This window comes from Cupressus sempervirens, chromosome 10 (genome assembly GCF_028749045.1).
Source record: "Cupressus sempervirens isolate cs-2001-9-10 chromosome 10, ASM2874904v1, whole genome shotgun sequence".
Lineage (NCBI taxonomy): Eukaryota > Viridiplantae > Streptophyta > Pinopsida > Cupressales > Cupressaceae > Cupressus > Cupressus sempervirens.
Window position 1 is genome coordinate 616,419,415 of NC_143127.1, and position 22,921 is coordinate 616,442,335.

Here is a 22,921-nt window from a genome sequence, read left to right on the forward strand (position 1 = left end):
CCTAGTAATCTTAGGTTTACCATTATCTTCTTTATCCTTTTGTAACTCCTGCTAACATAAGGCACCATGACCCTTCGACTTAGTATGTGTTAGCCTAACCCTTTTTGGACCCTTAACATCTTCAAGGTCAAAGTAATCTTCTAGTTCATTAATCCAATCTATCAAATCCTTAGGATGTAATGAACTTGTAAAACAAGAAAAATTCATTCTATGACTTAACCATTTGTGTCATAGCTCTCAATAATATTTCTTCTTCTATAGGGATCTCAACTTTAAGTGTCTCGAGATCTTAAGCAGCTTCCTCATATTCAACTTCAATCTTAGGATTCCTCCAAATCTCGATCAAAACATTTTGATTGCAATCCTCATCTCATTCCTAAATTCCTCCATTATTTTCTCTAGCCTTCTAGGTGATATCCTTATAAATTTTAAGAATCTCCTTTACAACTTCTTAATCGAGGATCTAGTCACAAGCATTAATTACCTTAACACAACCAAGCAATCTACCAATAGCTACAACCTCCCTCTAACAATTTTTGTGTAATATTTGAAATCACTAACTTGCCCTTCACCTAATCCACCAACTCTTCCTCTTTGTGCAACTCTTTGCAATTATAGGCCAGATCTACCTTCTGCTACCCCAAAACCAAGATCTTTAGGGTTCACAATCTCTGAAACTTAATATGATCGATCATATTGTTAAAACTCTATTTATCATACACAGTCAACACCTCATATTCCAAACCTCCTCGCACAAGCCTCTTATTGATGTAGGTCAAATCCTTGGTTTTGTCACCCCAAAAATATCAAATTTGCAAGTTCACAAGCTCAAGAATTGGAACATGCTATCCAAGAATTACAAATGTGTCTCTAACACCACCCCCACCCCCCACCCCAAGGAGATGTCCAACCTTGTAGCTAGAGACGAAAAAACAAAAATGACAAAACCAACCAATTAGGAATAATAACATTCAATTATCATCAAATTGGCCTACAAGTGCAAATTACAATCCAATAGATATGCCTCATTACTAAGGACATAAGCCTTATTTGAGATCTTCACCACCCATATCTCTCAGCTATGACCAACAACTTGCTACTGTTGAACAACTACTAACCTACTTATATACAAGATTGTTAGCCACAAGTTGACTTACCCAATCAACAATCTCCAAGATTAAGAAAATGTATACAATAATATAGGTCAAAAACCAAATCCATAAGAACACCCCTAAATAGATACATCATGGTGTGTGAACATACAACGAGGTTTGCCACATGTATAATGAAAAAGAACAATATGACAATAGACTTCACATGATGTGGATCTCCATTGCAAGCCAAACCTTTCCAACCTAGCCATTAGAGCATAAAACCAAATAAAGGACCGAACCAATCATAACTTTATCAAGAAATATCGGATCGAGTTATGAAGCTAGATGAAGGATCTCCATAATGTCTAGAACACACCTTAAGGATCGCATATGATAACAAGCCAATTGGAACAATCACTACCTAGAACAAAGAAACTACCCAACTAGAACAAAACAACATATTAATAGAAAGGAAATCTTTTGGATGATGCAAGATTGCCAACTACCCAAAGATGCTTCTACATAAAAAATAATGCTTGCCCAATTTGAAGACTTGCCTTTTTAAGTTTGTTTCAAACCTTCCTCTCCTTTGCTCTCCAAACATTGATTTCCAAATTGTTTTGACTCTTACTCCCAAACCAAACAAGAGCTTGACATAACCCCATCTTTAGTGAGAATGGTGGGGTCGGTTATTGCTTTCCAACATAGCACAATAGGGTTACCAAGCTCAACCTAGGGCACGCCAAGCATTAAACCAATAGATGATCCGAAGCTTATACAAAGGAAACCATAATCATCCGCACCAATTTGTTGCCTATCCATCATTATTTATCAAACCTCATTTTCTCCTTGAGCCTCCTTGATATAGGTAAAAAGACCCAACTACCAAAAATGCTAAAATGTTAAAAAGTTAAGTGTTACAAGGCATCAAAAAAAATATAACTTATTGTCGATAATAGCATTAATTTTTTTCACAAGCAATTAAACAATTATGGAAGTGATTTAATCGAATAAATCATAGGAGTCAAAAACAAACAAACAAACAAAAAATATGTTTTTATAATTGTTCACAATGTATAAGACCAAAATCAATTGATTTAAATATAGACTCGCAAGATCACAACAGATAGTTTATAACTTGAAGTTAAATCAAAGACAAGAACACACTTTTACCCAAATGGATTGTCTTAATTTATCATTGTTGGAGAAATTTATACTTTTAGAATAAATCATAGGAGTCAAAAACAAACAAACAAACAAAAAATAAGTTTTTATAAATGTTCACAATGTACAAGACCAAAATCAATTAATTTAAATATAGACTTGCAAGATCACAACAGATAGTTTATAACTTGAAGTTAAATCAAAGACAAGAACACACTTTTACCCAAATGGATTGTCTTAATTTATCATTGTTGGAGAAATTTATACTAATAGATGTTCACATCGTATAAGACCAAAATCAACTGATTTAAATATAGACTTGCAAGATCACAAAAGATAGTTTATAACTAGAAAGTTAAATCAGAGACAAGAACACACCTTTACCCAAATGGATTGTCTTAATTTATCATTGTTAGAAAAATTTGTACCTAAACATAGTGCAAGTATTAGACCTACACAAAACAAGATGGGCAAAGTATGAACTAGAGTGGCAAAACAAAACAAAAATATCGACAAGATGATATCACAACCTATATCTAATTAAAAATCATCTCACACTAAGAGTTATCATACATATAAATACATAATAAAATAACAATTACAATATTAAATCCAATGAATGTCATCATAATCACATATCATATTGATGCAATAAAACTAAAATACTACAAATCGCAACATTCGCAAATCCACATACATGAATCCAAAATACATTATCTATACATCTTAATGAGAATTCATACAAATATCATTGGCATGTGCAACAATATTATGACAAACAAAATGTGCCCAAACATATACATTAAAATATAAAATATATTATCCATAAACCTCATTAACAACAAAATTATTAATAACATAAATAGTATCATCGGCAAAATGTGCTCATTTTATATACACTAATCCAAAATGCATTACCCGTACACCTTCATAGCAGTACACAAAAAACAAAATTATCCAATTCAAAATATGTTCCAAATATATATACAAATCCAATACATTATTCGTATATCTTAAATGGCATCAATAATTTTGATAGTAGTGAGATGACACATATCCTTGAGGCCTTGACACCTCTTATCATATGTCAGCTATTACTACCATCTGGCAACTTCTCTGCACAGCCTCAAAACATTCATATTTTGCCAATATATGCTTTATAATGAAAATGGCCAAAAAAAAAACAAAAAAAACCACCTCCTTACGATACATCGCTCTTTTCTTCTAATGCACTCTTTCATCCTGATAATGGATCACGGGATGTAATCTGAAATGTTGATGTAAAAGATTCACACACAATTGAATCCAGAAATAGTAAATTACCATAAAAGCTAGCTCTTGTATAATATAATTAACATTATTACATTAAAGAAACTAAATTAATTGCTCAAAAAGGCTCACAATATAAATGGCAGCAGAAAAACTTATTTATATTGAGGAAGAAAGGGGGAAAAGAATACCCATACAAATTGGCATTTGCCCGAGCTTTCGTTTAATCAGTTTCTGTTGTCAACAATTAAAGTTGAAACTTTGAATCTATTTACAAAATTTATGAGATCCATAAAGACATTAATACAAAAGAAAACAAGAAGCACACTTAAAAATTCAAATAGCAAGCTGATTCTTTATCATTTGTTAAATGCAGTGGAAAAGCGAGTAGATCAACGTAGAAGTCATTTCACTAGATCAGAAAGATTCCCAAAGCCTAATGCTATCCTCACAGCAGTTTGTCTGCATTTTAACAATATTCTTCAGGGTTAAATGTACAAGCACATGTAACCCCATCAAAAGTCAGTAAACATAGAAGTCACTCCATTATATCTGATAAAATGTCAATTCAACAATATTCTCCAGGGTTAAAAGTGAAATCACCTGTGACCCCATCAAAAGTCAATCAACATAGAAGTCCTTCATTATAATTTACAACTGACAAAATGCCGAAGCCTAATCTCATCATCCAAGCAGTTTTGACTACAGTAAACAACATCGTCCAGGGTTAAATGCACAAGAAAATGTAAAACTTGTCTCCCTGTTCCTCCCCAGTCTACAATTCATGTTATAAAAAGCTTTGACAACCTAAACTCTACAAATACACCTCTCAAATTTACACATATATAAGTGTGTGTGTACACTCTGTATATGGGATTTTGTGACTCGATTCTAACTGATGAAATATTTTGTATTCTGTGCTTGAGATGGAGATGCAATTTCAATGTCACGTTAAAGACAATTTTGACATATCAAATTCAATATCTTAGAGAAAACATGATCTTGAAACGATCAGAGGGTCAGCTTGATGTTCTGAACTGTACATGCTACACACTACACAACATATGTACTTGTATCAGTTCATCATTTGTTATAGGATCAAATTGAACGCAGAATATACAAGAAATATTGCTTCAACAAATACCAACTGCATTTGCCAGGGAAATTCCACCACTGGTTGGCCCAAGACTGGTCCATAAGGATTCAGACACAGGTGTCATGTTATTATTGCACTCCTGAACTGGAGCTGCAGATGGAATTTTTGCGAAAGGAAATAAAGCACTTGATTGGCCATCTGTCTGATAAGCTCCTGAACTACATCCAGCTTCTTTTAAAACTGCTATGTCCTCTGCAAGACAATCCTTGCCCTTACCTTTGTCCAGGTTTGTATTTTCTAAAGCAGTACCAACATTATTATCTTTACCAGTGTCACATTTTTGCACAGATACCTTTTCAAGCATCTGCTTAAATGAGGAGGATTGATTCAAGACACTGAGAGCAGATACAGGAGAAGGGTGGTGTCGTGCATTGGGGGATACACCTAATGAAGGCAGTTGATATGGCTCACAAGCCTGCCCTGGCCATTCAGGAGTCTCTGGTTCCTCTCCTGAAGCTGGTCTCTCTTCAGACATTGAATGGGATTCGTCACCAAATCTGGGGGCAGAAGTTCCAATCTCATGTGATTTGTTAGGTTGCCACCACCTAACACAGGAACTCAAATCAAAGTTTCCAACTGTGCCAAAAACTCCAAATTCTGCTTGGGGCAACTCATATGTTGCCACTGCATCCTCACTTGTGGCTGAAGATGAGAATCAAGGATGTTAAGTTTGCAAGAAAGAGAGGTGAGCCAAAAAATAATCTATGCTAAAATACTACGGAATTCAGATAAGAATGTTGTAGTAAGTACTTACTACAGTTTCCAGTGTTGAAATATTTGTTGGCTAAAATTCGGCCAAAGCTAGCCTCCCACTTACTATTTTGCAATTGTCTAACATGAAAGCACATAACACTTATTTAGAATGGGATGTCTAAACCTACCTCCTTTCCCATCAGTAATTTCAAAACTGTAAAACAGAAAGATGGTTTGAAGCTAGTGCAGATAAAATAGAATGCAATTGATTTCAAGACCCAATATCATGGCCTGTGGTAACATTTAAACATTTCACAACATCAGCATGTTTTTCTCACAGAAAATAAGAAGCTCATACCTTCCTAAACAAATTTTAATGTTAACATGCAATTTCTATAAAAAATCATTAACAGAATTATGCATCTTACTTTGGCATCCCACGGTATTTTGCCATTCCCCTTGAGAAACCACTGCTTTTCCTGAAATAAAATGATACATGACCCATGTAAAAGTTGAGGGCATGATATTTTACCCAGCCACTTAGCCACTATCATATCAGAGAAAGTCGAATTTGGATTTCCTGTAAATGTACTTAAACTTAAAGAAGTAGTCTAGACCTTACCTTCTCAGAGAAGCCAGGTAATCTTCTCTTGAAACACTCTTCATCTCCTCAATGTCTCTAGAATAGTCACTTACCTGCACAAAAGTTTCAAGGAATTCATCTCTAAGATCCCATGCACAAAAACGTTCTAACATCTATTGACTAAAAAGACTTCTAAAATAAACACTACAGCTGAAATGGAGAATGCTGCTTCCTTGACTGAAAACCCTAATGGGAGATTGCTGCTGCTGCATCCTTCCCATCAGCTTCATTTAGAAAATTAGAGGTAAGCAGGATACCACTATCGGCTGCTTCTGTTGCAATCCCTCAAACCTTGTGTGGTGGATCTAATACAGCTTCTAGCCGTTTTGATGAGGGAGAAAACACAAAGGCCAGGGGCACAGTAGCTAAGGTTCAGCATGTTTAAGGTGTAAGTTTCCAGAAAGGGCATTATGAATGGGGGCATTATGAGTAGGGGCTCCACAGTCTGTGGCTGATTTTTGTGAAAGGGCTAAACTTGAAGAAGCCGCTCAAAATGAAGACTGGCAATGTACTGGGAGGTTAGGTGCTTCAGGGCAACCACTTAGGGTAGATGAAAAGATTTCCAATTTAGGAATTGATAAGAGAGGTAGCTGAACAAGCAGAGCATAATGCAGAGCTGGGAATGACTTGTCAATTAAACAATTATTGGTCTGACATGCCAGATCTGCATAAACGGGTAGCTAGCCAAATATTGAAAACTGTCTCTTAAAGATTTCATTATGATTTATCCCTGTGCTCAGGGTTTTTAGAAAATTTAATCATCTCTTGCGAATTGAAGGACAGATTCTGTTTTTGCTGAGGGACCGTAGTTGTAGAGAAGTGCTTTGCTTATTGATGGTTCGTGGATTTCAATCGTATGACAAAAGATCTGTTCGCTTAACTGTCTTGAGCTTAGATACCGATTCTCTCTAGAAACCCCTGGATGCTGATGCGTTCTGGTTCTTGGATGCCTTTGGATTGTCCCCAGATGCGCCCAGGAAACACCACCTGGGCCTGTGGATGCTTCTGGAGGCACTTTTTGGGGCATCCTGTTGGTCCATGGATTCCACTGAACTATAATAAGGCTTTGATTATGAGGGCTTTGCCTTATAAGTCGAGGTTACCCACGTAAAGAGTTTTATTTCTGGCCATGGTTCATGGATTTCAATCGTATGACAAAAAATCTCTGGGCTTCATTGTTTTCAGCTTAGAGACAGATTCTCTCTAGAAACCGCCCGATGCTGATGCTGATGCATTCTGGTTCCTGGATGCCTTTGGATTCTCCCCACATGCGCCCAGGAAGCACCACCTGGGCCTGTGGATGCTTGTGTAGGCACTTTTTGGGGCTGTTGGTCCACGGAATTCACTAAACTATAAGGCTTTGATTATAAGGGCTTTGCCTTATAAGTTGAGGTTACCCATGTGAAGAGTTTTATTTCTGGCCAAGACAGATGGCGTGCCACGAATTGTTCTCTTAGGTTTGTAGTTACTTTTCTTAGGATGCATATGTGATGGCTGCAGAGAATTCAACCATCTGTAATGGCTGTATGTGTTTTTATGCAGTTTATTTTATCTTTTCTATTTCTTGGCAACAATCTTTGACCATGTTGTGGAGTTCTGGAGCCGTTGATTTAACTATTTCTACTGTCTAGTCAAAATCAAGTCCTGGCCAAATAAGAAAGTTACAAGTTGACTGTATACCTGGGCAGTCAAGTTTACCCAAATGAAATGTGTTACATTGTTTAGAGATGCAGAAAGGCATCCCAACCTTCTGATGAAAATTAGATTTTCTATCTGATTTATCCAGTCAGATGTAGTTTTCAAATGTTATTTATGATTCTTTTGAGCTGTCCCACCATTTCAAATTGTGGAGCCTCCATTCTGAGGTGAGGAATCATCTTTCGCTGCTAACCCATTATTTGTGAAAAGATGCGGTTGAAGTCATTGTCCTTCATAATGTATTAATGCCCAGGCTTGTTGGGCTTTTAAGGCCTAGCTTAGGTAGCTGACATAATTGAACTTTTTTATTCCAAGCCCACAATCAAATGATTTTTGTATTATTTCTTGCATTTCTTTGCATATCTATCTATCTATCTATATATAGACACACACGCATCCAAATGCATCCAAAATCCAAAAAGAAATTCACCATCAGCATCAGCAACTTAGGTTTTGAGTAAGAATGCCCAATCTTCTCTGCATTTCTTATTCTCTAGAAAAAATCGGCTATTCTCTTGGATAAGCTTTTTCTATTTCTTCACAAACAGAAAAGCACTCTCCAAATTATGTGCAAGTTTTGGTATAAATGAATTTATCCGTGTGTCTGAAAGTAGGTAGTATGATATCGAAACAGCATCTCCATTATGAAATGTTAGCTGTTAGATATAGAAATTGTTTTGATCTAAACTTGAAGCATTTATCAGATTCATGTTAAGGCAGTGAGAAACTCTTTTGGTAAAGTTTCTTATCGGCAGGATGCTAAACCATCTCAGATTCTGGATAGTTCTGGAAGAAGCTTCCTTAGGTAAAGCATCAGGTTTTTACTAGCAAGCATCTATGGGTGGCTTCTTTAACCAATATCACTACCAAGCAGTCACCTCAAAAATCTCCTCCCATAAAGACTGCAGTATCAATAGAAAACCCCATGCCTTCTATTCTTCAGAATGTACATGAAGTAAAACTTGAGTCATTATTTCAGAGGAAGAAGAGTGGCCCCATGCCTTCTATTCTTCAGAATGTACATGAAGTAAAACTTTTGAAGTCATTATTTCAGAGGAAGAAGAGTGGCAGCCCAAATGTCTACAGGTGACATCTTTGACCAATATCCCTGCTAATCAGCCACCTCAATAGGCTCCTCCCACAAATCCTATACTGTTGAAACAAAATCTCAAGCTTCCATTCTGGAGAAAACATCTGTAGGTGGCTTCTTAAGCAATGTCCCTGCTAGTCAGTCACCTCAAAGTCTATTCCCATCAAGCCTGTACTGTTGATAGAAAACCTCACGCCTTCTTTACAGAACATAAACGAAGTAAAGCTTTTGAAGTCTTTGTCTCAGCAGAATAAGAGTGATAGCCACATAGGGGTCATAAATTCAGATTTTTGGATGAGGATCTCCCCTGTGCTGAAAGCTTTTTAAGTGCTTTGTAAACAGAAGAAGAATGATAGCCCTACAGCAATTCAAAATTCGTAGTTCCAGCTTTTCATAAGAATGCTAAGTCCTCCTAATCAGATTTCTGGATGAGGATCTATCCTGTGTTGAAAGCTTTTGACATCTTTGTCTAAGTAGAAGAGTGATAGCTCTGTAGTGGTTGGAAATTTGGTAGTTCCAGCTTTCCATAAGAATGCAAAGTCCATCAGTCCATCCATTCACATTTTTGGATGAGGATGTCCCCTATGTTGAGGAAAATGGAGATTTAGATCTTAAGGACATATTCTCTAGGAAACGAGTACAAGCATAAATCTCCAACAGAAAAGCTCTTCCCCATAAAAAAGTCTCTTATAGATGGTTCTAAGCTCTCACAAGGAAAAAGAAGCTGGAAAACTTGCTTAGTTAGCATGTTCTATCTTAAAAAGCTTGTGGTATTCAGCCTTGGCTGATCTTTTGTATTCTTCATTCAATTAATCCATCCAAAAAAAATACTTCTACAATTGGAATAAATTTAAATACTCAGATTTATCTTACAGGAAAATTAATAAGAGTTCCCGGACCCCAATATTTAAGAGCAGCAAGGTCATAGGCTCTAGCTGCAGCTTCTTCTTCATCATAAGCACCTGTAAATCCATCCTAGTTTCCACATAATTAGAACTGTGGTGTTGACAAAACAATACCACCGAAATAAAATTTCTGACGAGAAAAAGAAACCTAGGAATTTCAGAAAAACTTGCCTAGATAAACTGCAAATACGCAGCCCCCACCATTATGTCAAACAACACACAATGACACAAAGCATCAAGTTAGAAGCTACCCTCACAAGAAAAATCATTGTATAAGAACTCTGAAAAAGTGAACTCCATGAGAAAACAGAAAAATGAATCACATCAAATTTTACAAAGTGGATTAAAATAATATTTAGCATTCTTAGAAGTCAATAACATCAAATCAATATATTACATATTTTACAAACAGTCAAAATGTGTCTACAATTGAAATTTCAACTAGGCATTTCTCTTATTTTATGGAATGAACTAACCATTATCTATTAGTCAAAACCTAGCTTAGGTACCTTGCTTCCCCTTTTTATTTTGATTCTGGTTCCAGGTGCTTTTATCCCAAAGATGAGCTTCATATCTCCCTGTCCATCTATGCCTGATATTTTAAGCAACAAACAACAGTCTAGTGTTAAGAGTAGCCATGAAACAAGTGATAACTAATCACAAAAGATTGTCTAAGAGGAAAAATGAACACCATCAATTTCTACAAACTGCATTATTTCACAACAGCATAAACCCACAGACATATTGTGTAATATATACTTTCTATTGCAAAAAATGTTTCTTTTCCAAATAATTGGAAAAACCAAGAAGCATGAATTTTTGTGAAAGTATTAGCATTTAACAATTGCATATTTGTGTTATCCGTATTATGCACTACCTTCATTGTTGTAGCAGTGAAGGCCTTTGTTAGGCACTTTTGAGTCCCTCACCTCTTAGTTTTTTAATTTATTTTGAACTGATGATCTTCGGGATTTAAATGCTAGTCCATACTCACGAGGATGGCGTGTTTAAAGATAGACAGTAAGAAATTTATCCAGCAGCAGCTACTACAGACATGTTGCCAGAGGCCAAGCATCTCTAACAATCCTGGGTTAGGTCCTGCACCTAAAAGTCTCGCCTCTTTGTATCTGGCAAAAAGTTTTCTTGCTATTTGAATTGTTTTTGCACATAAAAAGCAATTGAAATTGATAAGTTTTACAGCTCCTCCATCTGACTCATATCATGATTGATGTTAGGTTTAGAATCCATTCCATTTGGAATTGGGTCTTCCTGATTTATTAAATTCTCAAATTTAATACTGCTCATATTTATTTTATTTATCGCTAAGCACTAATTACCCTCCACCACACTGAATGCAGATAGATATCCATGCGAGCAATACATAGCAGTTTGCAACGTGATGCATTCATGCTTTTCCCCTCCAATTATAAATAAATTGCAGCGCGATCGTTGTGCATGCTCTAAATGAAACTGCAACGCAGTACGTAGTCTATGACCCAATAAAATGTTCACATAAATTTGCCCCAAAAGAGAGCATTCATTAAATATATCCCCAGATATATGAGTTTTTATTAAACTTTCCGACCTTGTTGTCTAGAAGACTTAACAGTGTGAAAAGATTCTAAAGTCTAAACCCGCAGTTTGACCTCTAAAACTAATAACGAACCGATCTCCCTCTGTGATCCCTTATGCAAAGGGATCCAGCCGTGCACGAGAGCCATGAATAAACAACCCAAATCACAATCTGGAGAAATATATATTCAGCATATTCAATTAACAAATGCGCAAAATCGTATTAGCCCTCTAGCTAAAATCATCCGGAACTAAAAGACAACAAGTTTGCCTACCTTGTGACGCCTCTGTATATAGAGCTTCTTTTGCCTGCAGCACATGGCGGCATTTTGCTGATCCGTTCCTTTGCAGTTGATCCTCTCTCTCTTCTTATCTTTTTCAAACCTTTAAGTAGATCATTGGCTTCAAATGTCTGTTCCTTTACTTTCTCGGCACTTCCTCCTCCTCCTTCCATCTTAATCCAAGCCTCTAAATTTGCCGCTTGTAACGTCTTTCAGGCTCAGTAACCCACGACCCACTTCAACAAATTCCTCGCTTTTCACACCAAGGTATCTATCGGCAGCTCAAATAAAACAACTAGTTCGCAAAAACATGTAAACTCTTCCGAACTACCTCCTGCTCTCACGTGTCAATGCACACATAGCCTACCAAGGTGAACCAAAAGAATCCTTGTTTCAGTATCAACCTAAACAAAGCAACTAAAACCTATATACAAAAAACTCATTCATGAACAACAAGGTAACTATCAAGCCCGGATTTAGTACCCACTTAATAAAACCCTACGCCCACTTCAGAAATACCTCCCGCTCTCACATTTCAATGAACAAAAGGGACTATCCAAAAGAAAAGGCTCGAAAACAAATCCTTGTTTCAGTACCAATCCATGCCAAAAATGGGCCAACGAAATGACCAAAAAAATCCCACCTTTCTCATTTCCTAGTATCTACCAAGTTCTCCAATCTAAAACCCACTTTATCGAATCCTGTACTTACTTCGAAAATACCTCCTGTTCTCACACGTCAAAGTAAATTTATGATTACCCAGATCAAAGGTGTACAGAGCTTAATGATGTATGAAATTCCCCCATAAGAGTGACACCAAATAACAATTTCCCTCGATTACCAAAGGATGGAATTCATTCAAGGGACCCGATTACTACTACAGCACGAGATGAACCATGGACCAGAAAATGAGTCCGAGCACTGTTTCAATCCATATCTGTACTGACAAATCCCGATCTGTAAGTCTCTCTGTGGCCCAATATAGAACTGCCAGGTGGAATGGTAGAGAGACTATGTTGATCTTAATTATCTACTCTAGAGAATTTGATGTTTTGGGTAACGGCTCTCTGTCTTCCGTACGTGCCCAAAGGGGGCAAAAGGGCAAGAAACAATGAAGTCTGCCAGAACGAAGTGAAAAGATCCATTAGTGAGCCGCGTGTTTTAAAAAAACTCACTGTTCAAATGCTTGATCCACATTACGTATGCCCAGTATGGATTTGTAGTGGCCACTCTAGCATGTAAGAATTTATGTGAGCCCCACTCTCCTTACGTGTGGGAAAAGACCGATGCCCAGCCTTTTCTGGTCTCACAAAGTTGGAGAAAGATGAAAAAGGTTTCTTTCTCGTGCTAGGGATCTTTGATCTTCTGGTATGGGAATATTTAATTTATATTGAATAGATATTTATGAAAGGAAAGATTCTCGAAAGATGGGTTAATGAATGAATAAATAAATGAATGACTTTCATAAGATTGATTAGTCTAAGGGAGCACAAAATCATACACTTAAATTTAGTTTTAAATTTGTTTTCGTGTCATAGTCTTAAATTAGTTCTAAATTTATTTCTACGTCAGTCAATGGGTCCTTGGTTTAGTAGTGAAGTTGAATGGTTCACAAAGATCCCACCATGGATCAAGTCTTGACGAGTGCAAGGCTCTGACATCATAAGGGATGAGGTCGAGATCGTGCCCCGAGTGATTTTGAAGGTGTGGATGCCCCTTAATCCTTGGCTCTAAGCCGAAGAGATTTCAGGCACATGTGGGCCCATATCGGGTTCTTAAAATTGTTTCGTGGTGGCCTTCACTGGTCGGTAGCTCACAGGCTCCGTGCTCGTTGGGTTGTCTCGTAGATCTGAACCCTCAATCAAAAAAAAAAAAATGTTTCCACATCTGACCTTTTGTGACAATCAAATTAGCAATTTAGTTGATCATATCCTCGTCAAATAAACTATGCATGTTGTTGGCCTTCAATATTATTTTGTACTAAGTTCAAATGGCTGCATACCATATGAGAAAGTGTCATTCAGTATCAATCGCACTCATCTCGTAGAACATGCAAGTCCTCTCTTCCAACTCCTCTTTGGCCCCTTTCCATTGACCTTCTTCACATCTAAGAGGATGTGAATCCATCCTCAATTTTGTCACTAACAACTTGGCTTTCCCTTTAATAGTTGCCCCTCAATAAGCTTTTTGACCATGTTCACAAGTTGGGTTGAACACTTTGACATGTTGAGTATTTTTTCAACCATATAATTTGTCCGAATGGCAATCGAAAAAATTTCTATGACAGAGTTTTTTTAATTTCCTCATTGGTAATAAGACACTCTATAACTTGATGGTCCACATGCTCAACCACTTTATGTTGTGTTCCATCCAAGTTTCTTCATATGGATTGAAACCTCTTTCATTGCAATTTTAGGTCATTGTTGTTTTTCCATGCTTTCAAGTTTCTTTAAATAGCTTATTAAAAGTGAGTTATCCTTGTCACCATCAATGGGGAAATATCAACTTTGGTTAATATAATTATGTATATCATATCATTGAGGTCTTGACTTTAAGATTGCTTTTGATTAAGTGCTTTAGAATTTTCTCTAACTGTCTCCATCCACAATATGTCATGTTGTCTCTCCAAGCTTCACAACCATTAAGAACAACCAGCATGACCAACAATCCAAAAAGAGTTTTCTTGGTTTCCTAATTCCAAGACTAAGCATTTTTTATATCTATTTTGAAGTAGATATGACACTTTATCTCCCCGCCTGTATCATTTTCACTCTACAAGTCTCCTAGTTGGGTCTATAATGGAAGTTAATCCCTAGATATTGTAACCACCCTAAAATGGCCTAATGGACTAAGAGCCCTATTTTCTCTAAATCAAAACATACTTTCAAACATATCAACCCAATTACTATCATAATTCATCAAAATCAATCTCAATTATGTTTACCTTGTTATTGACATAATTCCTCAAAATCAACTAAAATTATGTCAACTCTATTGCTCACATAATTCATTAAACTTAATTAAAATCTCAATCAAATATTAAATCCTCATCAATTAATCTTAAATCAAGCATTAATTACCTAGCATATTTAATTAAATCAAGGAATTAAATACACTTAGCTAAAGTGGTTAATTAAAAAGAATAAATAGATCCTCTAAAATGCATGCCATCACAAAGGGGACAAGTAGACAAGAAAGTTGTTGGTGGATGAATGAGAACACATCACATGGATCACTCAACTTTGGATCTCAATCACTCCTCAAGTGTGAATCTCAACCAAGCATTTGATCTCCAATTCTATAAGTAAGATGGATTTGAAGCTCAAATGACCCTTTCATTTAGATAGAATTGTTACGGTGTTGAATTTGGTCCTTTCATTTAGATTGAATTGTTATGCTATTAACTCATAGGCCCTTTCATTTAAATTGCATTTTTATGTTGTTGGATTGGCCCTTTATTATGGTTTGCATTGTTATGATGTTATTTTCTTAGCTCATTTGTGGAATTGCTTATTGATTAGCTAATATTTGAATTCAATAATGGAAATGAAACCTAGTTTCATTATAGAAATACATAGTTTTCATTGAATCTCTTGTTCTAAGCATGTAATGTCACTAATTAGGATCTCAATCTAAGGGAAATTGAGAATTTAAGCATATTATTCCTAGATAGAGAGTGATAGGATGACTTTGTTGGTGTTTTGATGCAATTCTTGACCTATTTTGACATTTTTACACATACAATCTAATGTCTAATTGAAGTGTGTTGATTGTTTTGCATATCCACATAATTCACACACATTTTTGGTGACCACCATGGGGTTAGACCCCTACTTTACATTTCTTCTTCTTATCGTTGACCTCTATTGTGCATTGTGTATGAATTCTTGATACATAGTCATTTTTTGGGCTCAATAGTCATTTCTAGGAGAAAGGTCACCTCTGGTTCGAGAAGGTCACATCTAGGAGATTATGTGTTGCTTTTGGTTCTAGAAGCTCACCTTTGGGAGATTTTGTATTGCCTTTAGTTCGAGAAATTCATTTCTAGGAAAAATAGTCACTTCTAGAATGTTGCCTTTGGGAAAAGTGGTCATTTTCAAGAAAGAAGCTTGTTTCTAGAAGAAGACAAAAAGGTTGCCTATGGTAAGGAAGGTTGTCTTTAGTGAGAATTATTTTTCCTTTGGTCATTCATTTGCATTTTATGTAATCAATTGTGGATTTTACTTGAGGAATTTGTGCATTTTGAAGCTTTTTGACTAATCCTAACAAGTGTGTTTTATGTTGTGATGGTCTTTTGATTTGATTTTATGCTAACTCTAACAATTGCACTTGATGTTTGGATGGTCTTTTGATTTCTAATTTAATGCTAATCTTCACAAGTGCTTTGCATGTTTTATGATCCTTTGGCCTAACTTGTGTCTTGCAGGATGCTTGTTAAAGGAGCACTTGTCAAAGATCATAAATACAAACAATAACTACTCATGATTGTGTATAGATTTCCTTCAATACAAATTGAAACATTGTGTCTTCATTATTTCATTTTCTAAGCACGTAGCTAAGTAGGCCTTGTTAATATTCTTTAAGTGTATAGATAGTTGTTAGCATGAATGTTGATGGTATTCCTTTGGGGGAGTATTCTAAGCATTGGAGAGCATTGACATGTTGCATTCATGACTATGTTTGTCATTGATGTCAACATAGTAGTAATTCTGTAAAGAATGGCAGAATAACAGATAGAGATCATACTTTTACGAGCTGAGTTTTGATGTATAGGTGAAGCACAGTTAAGGACATATTTTACTCCTTGTCCTGATGACAAGGTTAAATATGCAGAGTCTAAGTTGAAGATGTACAGAAGCTATAAGTGATTTACAGAGATCAGTATAGAGACAGAGTGCATGGAAAGTAGTTTTTGATGATCTTATTATATCTTTTGGCAGGGATATAATCTTGTGATGCATAGTTAGAAAGTGATCGAGGAAAATTTAATGATGACGCCAATGAGTGCGCAAGTCCTAAAGTCACACGTGTGAAGTTTTGTATAAACTGTGAGTCAACAGTGCTATTGTAATTATGAATTAATTTATTATCTTCTTATAATTAATTTGGAAAGCCTCAAGGCCACCTCAAGGAATTATTTTGAAGATAGGATATAAAGGAAAGTTGTTTTCTTTGTTTGTAAGACATGGAATGTGAATGAAGTATGTGAAGTGATCAAGGAAGTGTGAATTGGAGCAGAGTGTTGTGATAAATGCGAGTAAGTGGTCCAAGGAATTATTGCATGCAAAGTTTGTGTTTTGGTATCAAGATTAGAAGGAGCAGAGGTCTAGTTGATAGGACAAAGAAAGAGGAAGGAAGTACAATTATATTCTATTATTCTGCAAGGAATAATATAGAGATCATTTGGACAATGGGTTCATTGGTCTTGCCCCTAAAGATGTTTGGGCAGTGGGTCCATCTATCTTCCACAACTCCTAATAGGTTGGAATCTTCTAATAGGGATTCAAAGTGTCCTAATAGGTGTGAGTGGGAAATATGGGCCTCTGTGATTGACACACACTTCAACATGATCGTTATCTGAAGAATCATCTCGGAATGAACGAAATGAACATGGGATTGTTCATCCAAAATAACCAATAGGTTGATATGTTGCCTCCTAACTAGAATGATTTTACTAATCGCTCTTAGATTGAGAAGCTAGAAACCACACATCTAGAATGAAGGATTTTATCTAAGCTAGATGATATGCAGTATTAAGCTAGATGTATGCAAGTAAATCTAAGAATATAAAGAACAAATCAATCTATATGTATGCATGATTAATCTATATGGGATTGCAAATATCGAAGTTTTATTAAACTAAGAATGCAAGAACAATGAGTCAAAAATTTACCATAAATTCAATACTATTCATTCATAGCCTCTCCTAAAATGAGGAGTTGAGGGTTTCTTAAATAGAAACCAAGAACTTAATCAATGGTTGAGATCAAATTGAATGAATGATTGAGATCTGAAAAAGATTTATTCATAATAGAAAATTTCCTTGATTGCTTTTGAGTAGAATAAAGTGTTAACTGATTTAATTCCTTTTCTTATTTCAGTCAACTCAATGTTTCCAATTCTGAACTAAAGAGAGAATATTGGAGAAGATATTTGATTTAAGGAAATTAAATATGACCTCATAATTGAATATTCTAATCAATTGAATAATTAAATTCAATAATTAGAATGAGGATATTTGATTAAATAAAATAAATTTAATTCCTCATGTATATTAGCTAAAGGAGTGAATTTAATTTAATTAAAGTATTATGACTTATAATTCAATTAATTCAATTAATAGGTTAGTTTAGCCAATCCGATGAATATTCAGGAATTAATTAAAGCATGTGATTAATGCAAATTAGGGATTTTATGCATTTGACACTTAGGTCAAGTAGAGATTATCATAATCAAAATTGCCTAGTACAATAGGACTTAAGATTGATAGATTGAAATTAGTTTAGCATGGAAATGTGTTAATTTTGGGATATTATATTTGCCCCTCTTTGAATAAATGTGAGAGAAACACATTGATTCAAAGAAATCAGAAGTATGAAGCATAGATCAAGAAATGAGATTGGTTCCAAAATTGATGATACAAAGACCAATTGATAAGCTTTTTAAGGTTATCTCTAAAACAAAGCTTAACCTTAGGGAATCCAGATAGAACACTTATATATCAAAATTGATAAGCCTTTAAAGGTTATCCCCAGAATGAAGCTTAACCTTAGGGAATCCAAATAGAACACCTAGATACCAATATGAAAGAACAAAGATTATCAAAATTCACATAATTATTCCCAAAATGATACTCAATTCTCCAGAATCGGGGTTAGATTGTCTTGATACCCATCCATTAGAAGATGACAAGATTAATCACAATTCATAGAATTATCCCTAGAACGAGGCTTAATCCTTAGGAGTTAGGGTTAGACTGTCCCAATACCTATCCATTAAATAGTGATTGAAAGAAAGAGCTTAGAATTATCCCTAGAACAAGGCTTAATTCTCAATAAGATTTAGAATTATCTCTAGAACAAAGCTTAACCCTTGGCAAGAATATGGAATTATCTTTAGAATGGAGCTTAATCCTCAGAGTCTAGATAGAACACGTGAATACTAATCCATGAAATTTGAGATAACAAGACCTATCATGAGTCGTAGAATCATCCCCAGAACAAGGCTTAATCCTCAGGAGTCAGGGTTAGATTGTTCCGATACTTGTCCATCGAACTATGACAAGGATAATTATAAGATTGATCAGTTGATATATGATGCCAAATAAAGGGAACAAAGATTCCCCGAGTGATGAGATGCCCCTAGCGACTAGGACATAATGTTCAGATTAAGTTGAAATCAATTTTGAAAGATTCAATGATGTAATCATCCTGCCGCCTTTGAGAGTGAAATTGAAAGATGATGCAACAAAATAGTGATATAGAGCAGTAGATTGGAAGATACTGAAGTGATCAAAGAATGAAAAGAATATAGAATATAGCAAGAGATCATGAAGAAAATTTGGAGTTGATTCAAAGTGATTTCAAGGTCCAAAAGATCAAGTTTGACTAAGGTTGACTTGATATGACCAGAGTTTCCTGAGTTGACATTTTCTAGAAAATTTGGAAAATTTGAAGAAAATGTGATTTGAAAATGTTCCAAGATGCACAAAGTATTAGAAAATTGGACTGCACAAGTGCTCGATCGTGTTGGTCCCAAAAATTTAAAGTGTCAATTTGAGTTGTTTAAGTGTGTCAGATCTCGAATTTGATCCCAAAAATGAGTTCAGAGCAACCAGAGTAGCCAAGAGGGTGATTAATCAATCATTTGTGCAGTTGTGAAGAAACGTGATACTTTGAAGAAACCAACAACCTCTCATGCCGAAAGATGCAAGTAAAGTAGTGATTGAACTATGCTTTTATGCAAGTGGAGTATGAAATGCAATCCTATGCTAGATGCAACCCTAGGTCTAGTTACTGAACTCATAGAATTATCATCATCGAGTGTTTAGAAAAAATTGCAAATGTCATACAACACTCACTGACATTGCAATCGTGAGAATATGAATATGACATTTGTCTTAGTTTGTTGGGATTAAATGTAAGCATTAAGGCACAAGAAGCCAGAATGACCAGAACATTTGTCCCTTTTAATGTAGCAAGCTAACATAAGCATCAAAGCATAAATGCTAGGATGACCAGAATGTTTCTTGCAAGAAAACACACCAAACACATGAGAGATCCTTCTTATGCTAAGTATTAAGTAAAGATTATGTCTGCAACAACCCTTATGTTCGTAACCTGATATAGAAGTGTGATGAGTATCCTCGCAGTGACCCATACATTCACTTAGCAAGACAAGTATCAATATTTGTTGTAGCATAGAGAATTCACTCAAACAAACAAGGAAAAGAACCAACCTCACTGAAGTATACGTATAAAATGGGTTGAGGTACACATGACCATCCAACATGAGATAAAGGCTCTTACAGTGGATACCCTTTTTATATGGATGTTTCAAATCATTGGAACTAAACCAACAAATAGAAAGTAAAGAAAATATCATGCCCCCAGTCCTCACTTATCTAGTCAAAAGAGACATCCTCGAGTTTCTCAAAGAGACATGATAAAGAAAAGAACAAAACAAGCAAAGAAAAACTTAGCATAACACAAACCATGTCAATGTTTTCATTTTAGTATCGATGTCATAGGATTGATGTCAAGTGTCAATGTTTAGAACATATATGCAAAAAATCTCTTTAATAGGATGATGACAGTAGATAGACTCAGTTAGGACAGCTAGTGACTGACATCATAGAGAAATCTTGATTAAGAAAAATCTTCGTAAGAACCTAAGAGATAGTAGATAGACGCAATTAGAAGAACTGGTGATTGAAGCTTAAGAGATCATCTGTGAGAGGAATCTCTGGAGTGACACAAGCGACAATAGTCAAACGTAGTTAGAACAACTAGTGACTGATGCGAAAGAGATCTTCTATGAGAGGAATCTCTGGAGTGACACAAGCGACAATAGCTAGACGCGGTTAGAACAACTAATTACTGACATAAAAGAGATTCCTATGACACTGCAGGGTGTTGCCCCCAAGTTATGACAATATTCAATCCATGGATGCCTGAGCGAAAGTAGCAAACAAAAGTAGGAAAGCAATTGTACAGGAGCCAAAAGATGCGCTACAATATGTAGCATTGGGAACAAGAGGCATCTGTTTACTAGGTTTTCACCTTCTTGGAAGAGATTTTTTTTTGCTACCATGATGCCTATTTGTTAGGTTTTCATCAATCACTTTTCTTCTTTTTCAATTTTTTTGTATTTTTCAATGTTTTTGGTATTACCAAGGTGCCTATTTCTAGGTTTTGACCTGGATAATAGATTTTTTCGGGACTTTTAAGTATGTACAAAAAGCTTTTGAAAAAATGTCAGTTGTAGAACCTCTTCAGATAAAGAGTATTGATTGGCTCCTTGAGTGATTCTCCCTCAGTTGTTGAAAGTTGGTAAGCACCAGATCCAAACATTGGAATAACTATGTATGGACCAAGCCAATTAGGTTTGAACTTTCCTTTTTGTACCCTTTGTTGTTGATTTTTAGGGTTCTCCCTCAGGATGAGATCACCCACTTCGAAGTCATGTGGGTTGACTTTCTTGTTATAGCTCTTAGACATGTGTTTCTGGTAAGCTCAAAGATGATCACACACCGCTTGTTGATGTTTATCTAAGAATTCTAGCTCTTGAATCCAAGATATTATGTAGTCATCATCAATAATGAGGCCTGTCATAGAGATTCTCAAAGTAGGGATCTCAACCTCAATGAAGCACAACATCCACTTCATATACCAAATCAAAGGGCATTGTTCCAGTTGGAGTTCTGATACTAGTTCTGTAAGCCCATAAAGTCGGTGTAATCTGAAGGTGCTAGTCCCTTCCAGATTTGTTGATTGTGTGCTGTAAGATCTTAAGGATAGCCTTGTTAGATGCTTTCGCTTGACCATTACCCTGGGGGTAATAAATAGAAGACCAATGTTGCATGATTCAGTGTTAACTCGTGGTGATTGATCAGGAAGTACTGTATATACTTCATAAATTCTTCGAGATTCGGGACAGTGCCATGAAAAAAAATTTGGGTTGTGGCCTACGTATCGTCAACATATGGCCAACATGTTGTAACCCTAAAGCGGCATAAAATTACTTGTATAAAAGGGCTTAGGGTTAGGGATTGTTTCAATTGTGGTGATGCAAAATTGCTTCTTACGACGGTATTGAGCTATAAGGGATTACAGGTTGTAATCAGGTTGTAATCACTGGATCGTAATAATATTGGACTTGTTGTTTGGTAGAGATAGCCTAGGGATTTGGTGAACTACGTTAAATCTTGGTGTCTTGTGTTCTTTTCTATGCGATCTATTATTTTTTTTTATTGGTTATATTTGCATGTAGTTGTTATTTTTGTTCGTGGTTTAATCCTAACATTCAGAACTTTTTGCACAACACTTTAAGATCTTTGTTTTAAAATCATCCTCCATTGTCAGTAATGATAGAGGAAGGTACACCATACTTGCATATGATGTAATTATATATGCAAAAACCTAATCTGTTGGGAGCACACGTAAACAAGAAAACATTAGTAGCATGTGCATTCAAGATGATGAATAAGATTGAAAAACTACTAATTCTACTTGAGTTTTAACAACTAGGCAACCAACATATTAGAGTCCTCACACAACCTCAAAGCAACTCAACAAGGGTGCCCATAAGAGGCCTTATTGGTGTGCTTGAGTGTGAGGGATGTAGATGTGCTTTCCCCAAACACAATTATTGAATCCCTTGATGATGAAAATGCAAATATGAAATGAATCTATACTAAGAATATGTGTGAAATACCTTCAAGCAACGACTATGAGTAAGCCACCCTCAAAAGAATCCATGGATATGGAGGTGAATGGAGGAGATGTCAAATGCTTGAGACAAGGGCTCTATTTATAGGTTTGAGAGAGACTTTGGGGAGGTGGCATCTATGTGACATCCACATAGGTGCCACAAGGGAGAAACATGGGCTAAAGGACAAGCCATGTAAAAGCCAAAAAAGAGCCTTTATGGTTGAGAGGCTCGAGGTGTGCTCACACATGTGTGAGAAACCTTGGAGGAAGGAGTGGGGGGACAAAGGTGTAAGAGGTGTAAATGAGGTGGAAGCTTTATTAGATCATGAGCTTCTCACACGTGTGAGCAAACACTTAGGAGCTAAGAGGTGATTAGAAAGGTGTTTAGGATAATAAAGTGGGGTTAAGTAGTGAGTAGTCTTAGA

At 35.9% G+C, this 22,921-nt stretch overlaps 1 protein-coding gene and 1 long non-coding RNA gene across 3 annotated transcripts; both read right to left on the reverse strand.

Moving 5' to 3' along the window:
- Positions 1-3,211: 3,211 nt before the first annotated feature.
- LOC149535351 (uncharacterized) lies at positions 3,212-4,007 on the reverse strand. The gene is made up of 2 exons (XR_016357147.1): positions 3,719-4,007; positions 3,212-3,525 (listed from the first exon to the last, which is right to left on the reverse strand). It is a non-coding gene; the product is annotated as an uncharacterized LOC149535351 (long non-coding RNA).
- Positions 4,008-4,053: 46 nt separating this feature from the next.
- LOC149535352 (AP2-like ethylene-responsive transcription factor SMOS1) lies at positions 4,054-12,698 on the reverse strand. 2 transcript variants are annotated; one of them, XM_089805008.1, is made up of 8 exons: positions 12,053-12,698; positions 11,560-11,928; positions 10,222-10,304; positions 9,681-9,782; positions 5,999-6,072; positions 5,805-5,855; positions 5,438-5,514; positions 4,054-5,325 (listed from the first exon to the last, which is right to left on the reverse strand). In XM_089805008.1, exons 3-8 carry the CDS (start codon positions 10,282-10,284, stop codon positions 4,661-4,663), a joined length of 1,032 nt encoding a protein of 343 aa, XP_089661134.1. In that variant the 5' UTR covers positions 10,285-10,304; positions 11,560-11,928; positions 12,053-12,698; the 3' UTR covers positions 4,054-4,660. The 2 variants fall into 2 exon arrangements, with proteins under 2 accessions (XP_089661134.1, XP_089661135.1); XM_089805009.1 differs by having other exon boundaries at positions 12,277-12,475.
- Between the last annotated feature and the right edge of the window lie 10,223 nt (positions 12,699-22,921).